At 35.7% G+C, this 10247-nt stretch overlaps 1 protein-coding gene across 1 annotated transcript; it reads left to right on the forward strand.

The window, feature by feature from the left end:
* The first annotated feature begins 8938 nt into the window (after positions 1-8938).
* LOC116560957 (glutamine synthetase-like) lies at positions 8939-9247 on the forward strand. Its single transcript, XM_032292567.1, has one exon. It carries the CDS (start codon positions 8939-8941, stop codon positions 9203-9205), a length of 267 nt encoding a protein of 88 aa, XP_032148458.1. The 3' UTR covers positions 9206-9247.
* The last annotated feature ends 1000 nt before the right edge of the window (positions 9248-10247 follow it).

The raw sequence follows: 10247 nt of genomic DNA on the forward strand, positions 1-10247 counted from the left end.
AGACCTCTCTGCCCAAAAACAAGAGAATATGTATTTTTCTTATCTGCACATGCCACTTATTCTAAAATCAACCACAAATTTCACCATAAAACAATCCACAGCAAGTTAAAAAATAAATAAATAGTACCAGGCACACTCTCAAACCACAGTACAATTAAAATGAAAATTAATACCAACAAGATATCTCAAAACTATACAATTACATGTAAATCAAACAACCAATCTGGAATGACTTCTGGGTGAACAATGAAATTAAGGCAGAAATCAAGAAATTCAAAATTAAAACAGAAATCAAGAAATTATTGAAATTAATGAAAACTAAGACACAACATAGCACAACAAAAAGTTAGAAATATCTCAAATTAACAATCTAACATCCAACCTACAGGAACTAGATAAACAAGAGCAAACTAACCCCAAAGCTAGGAAAAGAAAATAATCCAAATCAGAACTGAACTGAATGAAATTGAGGCATGATAAATCCTGCAAAAGATCACCAAATTCAGGAGTTGGTCAATTAAAAAAATAAATAAATAAGATATACCACTAGCTACATTAATAGAGAAAAAAGGAAAGAATATCCAAACAAACACAATCACAAATGACAAAGGTGACATTATCACTGAAACTACAGAAATTCCCAACCCTCAGAGGCCGTTATGAACACCTGTATGCATACAAACTAGAAAAACTAAAAGAAATGAAAAAATCCTGGAACATACAAGTTCAGAGATTGAATCAAGAAGAAAATTAAATGCTTAACATACCAATAATGAGCTCAAAATTCAATCAGCAATAAAAAGCCTACTAACTGGAAAAAGCTTGGGATCAGCCAAATTTTATTAGACATATAAAGAAGAGCTAGTATTATTACTACTGAAACTATTCTAAAACATTAGGCAGAGGGACTCCTCCCTACCTCATTCTATGAAGCCAGCATTATTCTGATATAAAAACTTGGAAAATACACAATAAAAAGAATAACTCAGGCCAATATTCTGATGAACATACATGCAAAAATTCTCATTAAAGTAAAAGCTAACTCAATCCAGCAGCACATCAAAAAGCTAATTCAGTACAGTCAAGTAGGCTTAATTCCTGGGATGCAAGGATGGTTCAATATACGCAAATCAATAAATGTGATTGATCTTAAATACAGAACTAAAATAAAAAACCACATGATCATCTCAGTAGACACAGAAAATATTTTGACAAAATTCTACTTTCATTCGTGTTAAAACACCCAACCAACTAGGCGTTGAAGGAATATACATCAAAATAAGAGCCACTTATGACAAACACGGTCAACATCACACTGAATGTGCAAAATATAGAGCATTCTCCTTGAGAACTGGAATAGACAAGGATGCTTTTTCCCACTGCTTCTATTTAACAAAGTGCTGGAAATCTTAGCCAGGTCAAATAGGGAAGAGAAAGAAATAAAAGACATCCGCCAGGAAGAGAGGAAGTCAAATTGTCTTTCTTCATGGACTATAAAATTTTATATCTAGAAAACCCCATGATTGTTACTCAAAAGCTCCTAGAACTGAAAAAGAACTTTAGCAAAGTTTCAGGATACAAAATCAGTGTATTCCAATCAGTAGCATTTGTGTACACCAACAATGTCTAAGCTGAGAGTCAAATCAAGAGCATAATCTTATTAATAATAGACACACACACACACACACACAGACACACGCACACAAAAAAATACCTAGGGATACAGCTAACTAGGGAGGTGAAAGATCTCTACAATAAGAATTGCAAACACTACTGAAAGCAATCATAGATGATCCAACAAATGGGAAAATATTCCATGCTCATGGATAGGAAGAATAAATAATGTTAAAATAGCCGTATTGCTCAAATCAATTTACAAATTCCATGCTATTCCTCACAAATTAACAATGACATTTTTCATAGAATTAGAAAAAAATTCTAAAATGCATATGGATTCAAAAAAGAACCTGAATTGCCAAAGTAATCCTAAGCAAAAAGAACAAAGTCAGAGGTATCACATTATCTGACTTCAAACTATACTACAAGGCTACAGTAACCAAATTAGCTTGTTACTGGTACAAAAACAGACACACAGACCAACGGAACAGGTTAGGGAACCCAGAAATGATACTATACTCCTACAACCATCTGATCTGTAACAGAGTGAACAATAACAAGCAATGGGTAATATACTATCTATTCAATAAATGGTGCTGGGATAATTGGCTAGCCATATGCAGAAGATCAAAACTGGACCCCTTCCTTTTGCCATATTCAAAAATTAACTAAAGATGGACTAATGTCTAAAACGTAAACTTCAAAACTCTAAAAACCCTAGAAAAAAATCTAGAAATACTATCTTGCACATTGGCCCTAATGAAGATTTTATGACAAAGACTCCAAAAGTAATTGTAATAGAAATAAAACAGAGCAAATAGAACCTGTTTATCAAATAAATTACTGAATATTTTAAGTCTACAATTGAGATCTACTGCTCAGAAAAAAAAAAAAAAGATTTAAAAATATTGCTGGTCATTGGCAATGCTGCTAGTCACCCAAGAGTTCTGATGGAGATGTACAAGGAGATTAATATTGTTTTCATACCTGCTAATACAACATTCATTTTTATTCTGTGACCCACAGATAAAGGAATAATATGGACTTTCAAGTCTTATTACTTAAGCAATACATTTCTTAAACCTATAGCTGTCATAGATAGTAATTATTCTGATGAATCTGGGCATAACCTCTGGAAAGGATTCCTATTCTACATACCTTAAAAACATTTGTAATTTATGAGAAGCGGTTAAAATACCAGCATTAGCAGGAGTTTGAAAGACATTGATTCCAATATTTATGGATGACTTTGAGTGATTCAAACCTCCTTTCAGTGGAGGAAGTAACTGCACTGAAATAGCAAGAGGCATATAATTAGAAATGGATCCTGAAGATATGACTAAATTTCTGCAATCTCATGATAACATTTGAGAGATAACATTGACTTCTTATGAATGAGTAAAGAAAGTGATTTGTTATGGAATCTAATTCAAATGTAGATGTTGTAAATACTGGTGAAATTCCAAAATATTTAGAATATTTCATAAATTTAGTTGATATAGCAATAGCAGGTTTTGAGAGAATTTTCTCCAATTTCTTTTAAGAGCGCTACTACAAGCAAAATGCTATCAAATAGCATCCAACACTACATAGAAATCTTTTGTGAAAGGAAGAATCAACGATGTAGCAAACTTTATTGTTTTATTTTAAGAAATTGCCAAGTCCACCTCAGTCTTCAGCAACCACCACCCCAATTTGTCTGCAGCCTTCAAAATTGAGTCAAGACTATCTACCAGCAAAAGGATTACAACCCAATGAAGATTCAGATGATTGTTAGCATGTTTCAGCAATCAAGAACTTTTTCTCTATGATATATACATTATATAGACATAACATTATTACACACTTAGAATAAAGTATAGTGTAAACATAGGTTTTATATGCACTGAGAAACCAAAAAATTAGTGTGACTCACTTTATTTCAAAATTTGCTTTATTGTTGTGGTCTGAAACTGAACCTGGAATGTCTCTGAAGTATGTCTATACAAAAGATTTCACTTTTGGCAAAAATTTTTATATAACCAATTGTATATCCCAATATAAATGTTTTATTTTTCTCTCTTAAGTCTTGTTGAAAAATTAACTCACAGAAGCCATATTTCTTTCAGAAAAGGCATATCTATTGGAGAAAAGGCACATAAATGATTAATGTGTAAAGGGGAAAAATCACAGAGAGATTTACTGCTCCCCCACATGGTGTGTAGAAACTTGCATTCTATCTTGAAGTTGCAGAAAGAATAGGAGCTCAGAGCATGACCAAAACCAGATTATGGTGGTAAATCAGGTTATAATGGCAAGACAGGTTATAGACGAGAGAGAAGAAGAGACTAGGCTAGTATAAGTGGTCTGGTTATGAATGCGAAACCTCACAGGTAATAGTTTTAGAGAGAAGAAATGACAAATACTTTTATTACACTTTTAGAGGTATCAGGATCTCAATGAATCTTTTCCAAATGTGAACAAGGGAAGGCCTGGCTGCCTCAATGTAGATTTCTACAGTTGTAAATCTCTCCCACAAAAGACAGCTTTACAGGGCTATATCTGTTTGCTGGCTTTCTGAACAGTCATCTCAAAATATGTCAGTGAAATATATATAATTATATAATATATAATTATATAATATATAATTATATATATTATATAATTATATATATTATATATAATATATATATAATATATATATTATATATATAATATATAATATATATATAATTATATATTATATATAATTATATATTATATATATAATTATATATAATATATATATATGAGTAAAATACTTTTTTTCCTTCACAAGCATAGTTTAAATAAGAAAATAAGGTACAATGTATGGAGTCAAAATATTTTAAAAATAACACAACACAGAATTTTATCTCTAATCATAGTTTTACAAAGAAGAAAGTTGAAACAGAATATTGTGGCATATTGTTTAAAGGTACATGCCTATTTTATTATAAAATACTATATATATATTTGTCATATATGAGTGCATTAAAATATCACAGTTTTTAAAATTATACATAAGAAGGTAACTATGAAATATTGAGGGGAATATCTGGTTTTGTAATTTAGCTGGAAATTTGATAGAGCTAAGTATTTGGGGAAAATGTAGCTTACATCTACATATCAAAAAAATATATATCTAGTTTTTGAATAAGTTTTATCAACTAAATTATGCCTTATGATCCCATATTATAACATTAGAAAGACTCACTATTTCCCTATTTTAGGCTTCTCTGTCCACCATTTTCTCTTTTAGTCCCAATTCAAACAGCATGACCCCATTTCTGTTTATTATCTTACAGTATAGGACCCAGATAATTATTGCCTTTTTAGGCATTTATTGAAATGACATTAATAAAACTAATAAATTATTTTAAAAGGTTATGCTTTGGCATTAAACTGAGCTGTGATCGCTGTACCCCACAGAAAAACTCCAGTACTGACTCGGTCTTTATGAGTTTATCGTCTTCTTAAATCTATATTTTTTCTCAAAACTTATTTTTTTTTCTAATATTGTATCAAAAATTTTATCTATTAAAGCAATTTAGTGTGACACTGACTGCTTCACATTTTCCTTTGTGAATATAATCTGGGAAAGATGAGAGCGGCTCATCTTTTATCGCTTAACATGCTTGATCTTTGCGTCCTCATAAATTACCATCTTCACTCCAAAGAGTTTATTGCCTTATTTTAATATGCCAAAAACAAGATAGCTGCAAATTTTCCTTTAAAAAGACTTTTTTTCCTTCACAATAAATGTATTTGTCATAAAGTGATAAAATTCATGCTAATATAAACCTCTGGGATAACAACTTTTCTCCTAATAAATGCTGGCTGAGCTTTGTTGTGTGACTGCTTATGAAAAGGTTATTGAGCAAAATATCTGAACAGTCACCTCACCAAATATGATATATGGATGGTAAATATGCATATGAAAAGATGTCCCACACCATGTCATTAAGGAATTGCATGTTGAAATAAAATGAAATATTATTACACATCTATTAGAATGACAAAAATATAAAATATTGATACCACCAAATTCTGACAAAGATGTGAAGCAACAGGAACTCTCAGTCATTGTTTGCGGGAATCCAAAATGCTACCCAAATGAGATGAAAATGTGTATAGACAGAAAACCCGCACACAGATATTTATAACAGCTTAATTCATAACTGCCAAAACTTGGAAATAACCAAAGCAAGATGTCCTTTAGCAGGTGAATGAGTAAATAAAATGTTATATCCAGGCAATTAAACATTTTTTTCAGTGATAAAATGAAATGAACTTTCAGGACAAGAAAGGCATAGAGGAGACTTATTTACAATCCAGCCATTCATACAGCGTTCTGGGTGTCATTAAAGAGCTAGAATATATAAAGAGTCAGGCAAGCTAGTCACTTTCCTTACTATGGGCACATATTATCACCCAGGCACCTTCTTAATGTTGTTAAATTGTACCTTAACGGCTTGAAATGTTACTCAAATTTTCATCCACAAATAGTGTATAAAAGAGAAAATAAAATCACATGTAAGCTATTACTTTCAAGTTCTTTCTTTGCCAATATTGAAAACATTAACTTATCCTCTTTTATTCTTCATAATATGTTAGGAGACTCTAGAGAGTAGTAAATGAACAAAGTCAGATTATCAGAAAAGAAAGGAATAAAGAGCAGAAGAGATATAAACAAACTAAAAGGTTAAAACAAAATGCTTATATATTTTAAATATCAGGCAGTGGAAAATGAGGCTAAATGAGGGTGTAAGTGTGCAAAATTTACTTCCACTAAAACACCAATGTTTGGGAGACTTATTAAGAACAAGAGTTTTTTTATAACTTACTTGGTCTTCTTTTTGCCCTCTCATCCATCCACTAGTTAGCACGGAGAAAAACAATGTTGTGTCATGCAATTCTTTAATAATTTAATAACTATTCTTTTCTCAGTCTCTCATTGGGATAAAAATCGTTAGTCATTTGGATAGTTTTTTCTTCACCTGCTGTTGCACTTTGTTGTTGACCCTTTCTGACTCTCTTTATCAAGAGCTGCAATCTCTATGCTATAAAAGAATCATAAGCAGCTCAAAGAGTTAGACTTCACAGCCTTATTTTGCCTGATCATGCTGAGGGACTGTGTTAAAGAAAAAAACTGTCTTCACGGGTCCACAACGGGCGTGGTTTCAAAGGCAAGCACTTCCCAGCGTTGTGCCTCCGTCCACCTCCCCGACTAGGAACCTAGAGAGAGTTATTTGTCTAACTTTCCCCTGCCGGCTAGGTAGAATTCCAGGTGTGCTCTTTGGTTTGAAAAGCCCACTAAAAGCCCTGGAAGGAAAGGCCGCTGTTCTCGGCCAGGCAACCAATCCGGCATCAGAGTTGAAGATCAATCACCCAGAGGATGTTTGAAAGAACTCCTGTCATTGGACAAGAACGTGAATGGGGCAGGAATAACTTCAAAGTTAGAACCCCACAGCCCCTTCTTACCTGTGCGGATTTTCCTCTCTGAGATTCCTTCTCTGGGATCCCCTCCCACAACAATGTGGGGGCTGTGTTTCCCTCTCTATCTGTACAGAAATCCCCTTCAGATTCCCCTCCTAGGGCGATGTGGGAGCTCTCTCTCTTTCTCTCTCTGCCTAATCAATCGCTTTCTGCTAAACTCTTTGGGTCCCTGATATTTCTACGAACAGTGAGCTCACCACTGCCAGGGCCTTTTCCCCATTCCTTGGGCAAGTGAGGCCAAGAACCTGGGACACCTGGTTACAATGCTGTGCTGTAAAATCGCTGTTACCAAACCACAGACTGCTGTTGGTTGTAAAGGGAGGGATCTCTTTTCAGTCCCTAAACGGATAGCAGGGCCAATAACTCATCTTTTTGCCACCAAAAGTTATTTTACATATCTAATGCATCATCCTCTTTTCCAAAAAGTGAGAAATCAGGACTCAAAATAGATACTTGTCTCTCTTTCTTTCCCTTAATACCTTCAAGCTGGGAAATCAGCTGGCTTTGCTTCCACTCTTTATTCTTTTTGCTTAGCTGACACAGCTGAATCTTGTGTCCTCTCCTGCCACAGGAAACCTGAATTACTGGAGTCCTCTTAAGTACATTTATTGATATGGTAAAGGAGAATAAAGAATTTGGAAAATCCATTCTTAAGATAATAGCCGGACTTTCAAAGCTATTGTTTTGTGCATAATCCAACTTGAATGTCAACAAACAGTGCTTAGGTATTTCTTTTTGCATTCCCTCTGTAACACATTTAAATGTTCCTTTAAGTAGTGAAAGTAGGGTAAGCCAGGGCAATGGCCAATACTCAGGAAAACAAAAGGTAAATTTTAATTCTAAAATCTATCACTTCTGTTTAAAGCTTATTTAAAGGCTCGCCATATCTACCACTGAAAATTTATTCTTTTTGCTTAATTTACTTTATTATTATACTTCATACATTTCTTAGTTTTTAAAATGAAAAAATATTTGATATTTTAAAAGTAAGAGTAATGCAAGGTTGATAATGAAATGCATTACTTCTCTTTTAACCTAACCAACTCCAGAAACACTTTTCTAAGAAATAAATACTATTTTCTGTTTTAAAATAATTAAGGTAAATCCATGAATTATAAGTTCACCTAAATGTGTTTTGACTAAGGAACACACCTGTTAAGCCCACTCCTCACAGAACATTTTTATTAACCTCTGAAAATTTTCTTATGTTCCTTTAGGGTCAATTTTCCACACTCCAGAAGCAAACAGTGCTCTGATCTCTATCATGCCATGTTACTTCTGCCTCTTTTCTTAAAATTTATGAGTGACTACATAAACTGTGTACCATTTATGTCTGATTCCTTTCACTTATATAATACTTTTGAGTTTAATCCAGGTTGCCACATGTGCTAGCATTTCCTTACTTTGTAACACTGTGGATTCTTGTAAACACCATCAACTCTTCCTGTCCATAGGTTTGGCATCCTTGGGTTTAACCAACCAAGAGTAAAAAATATTTGGGGAAAAAAATGTGTCTGTATTGAACATGTACAGATTATTTTTCTTGTATTATTCCCTAATCAAAGCAATATAACAAGTGTTTACATAACATTTACATCATATTGGCTATTATAAGTGATCTAGAGATGACTTTTAATCTACGGAGGCAGAGCCAAGCATGGAAGAGTGGAGGTCTGAGCATCACAGCAGGCCCCTCTTTTCCCTCCCCATCTTTACCCACCTGCTCTAGGCCTACCTTTACCTGCCAACTCAGCCCGCAGAACACCTGTCCATCACGAATCCTTCAGCAAGTTCCTGCTTAAACAAAAGCATCAAGCAGGTGTACATGTCCCTGCCTCAGGGTGAGAAAGTCCAGGCCATGTGTATCAGGATCAGTGTTGGTGGAGAAGGACTGTGCTGCAAGATCCGTACCATGGACAGTGAGCCCAAGTGTGTGAAAGAGTTGCCTGAGTGGAATTTTGATGGCTCTAGTACTTTACAGTCTGAAAGCTCCAACAGTGACGTGTATCTTATGCCTGCTGCCGTGTTTCAGGACCCTTTCCACAAGGACCATAACAAGCTGGTCTTCTGTGAAGTTTTCAAGTACAGTTGAAAGCCTGCAGAGACCAATTTGAGGCACATCTGTAAATGGATAATGGACACGGTGAGCAACCAGCACATAACACGCTGGTCTTCTGTGAAGTTTTCAAATATATCTGTAATGGGTAATGGACATGGTGAGCAACCAGCACCTCTGCTTTGGCATAGAGCAGAAATATACCCTCAGGGAGACAGATGGGCAGCCCTTTGGTTGGTCTTTCAATGGCTTTTTGTGACACCAGGGTCCCTATCATTGTACTGTGGGAGCAGATAAAGCCTATAGCAGGAACATCTTGGAGGCTCATTACAAAACCTGCTTGTATGCTGGAGTCAAGATTTCAGGAACTAATGTTGATGTCATGCCTGCCCAATGGGAATTCCAAATCAGACCCTATGAAGGAAACAGCATGGGAGATCATCTCCAGGTGGCCCGTTTCATCTTGTGTCGTGTATGTGAAGACTTTGAGGTGAGAGCAGCAACCTTTCACCCGAAGCCCATTCCTGGGAACTGACATGGTGCAGGCTGCCACACTAACTTTGGCAGTAAGGCCATATGGGAGGAGAAAAGTATGAAGTACATTGAGGAGGCCAACAAGAAAATAAGCAAGTGGCACCAGTACCACATCCATGCCTCTAATCCCAAGGGGGGTCTAGAAAATGTCTGGTTCCTAACTAGATTCTATGAAATTCATGGCAGAAGCCACCCATCTGGAGCAGCTGCTGCTATGATGCCAGTTGTAGAGGGGGAGGTGCCACCGGGCTGTATGTCTGAGTTGGAGGGGTGGGAGCTACACACTCCCAGATGTAGCTGTAGCCTGCTAGCCAAGGCTATGGACCTGGCCATCCCTGTGTTCTCAGGAATCTGGGAAGCCCCCTTTCCCCCAGACTGAGAAGTGCCTGCTTCTGCTGCCTGGCCTCCCCTGGCTCCTGGTGCCCACTCTAATTTTGGAGCAACGTTGAGGCTGAGCCCAGGCACAGTTGCAACCTGGCTGGGTATGTGCACACTTGGGGCAGTGTTGACATAACAGGCCCCTGCAGCCTCGGGCCCCTTTGGA

This window comes from Sapajus apella, unplaced genomic scaffold, assembly GCF_009761245.1.
Source record: "Sapajus apella isolate SASKATOON/1434 unplaced genomic scaffold, GSC_monkey_1.0 scaffold28, whole genome shotgun sequence".
NCBI classification, from domain to species: Eukaryota; Metazoa; Chordata; class Mammalia; order Primates; family Cebidae; genus Sapajus; species Sapajus apella.

Bases quoted from the DNA above. Each gene is read 5' to 3' on its own strand.
- LOC116560957 (XM_032292567.1), top strand. From the start codon at position 8,939: ATGTCCCTGCCTCAGGGTGAGAAAGTCCAGGCCATGTGTATCAGGATC.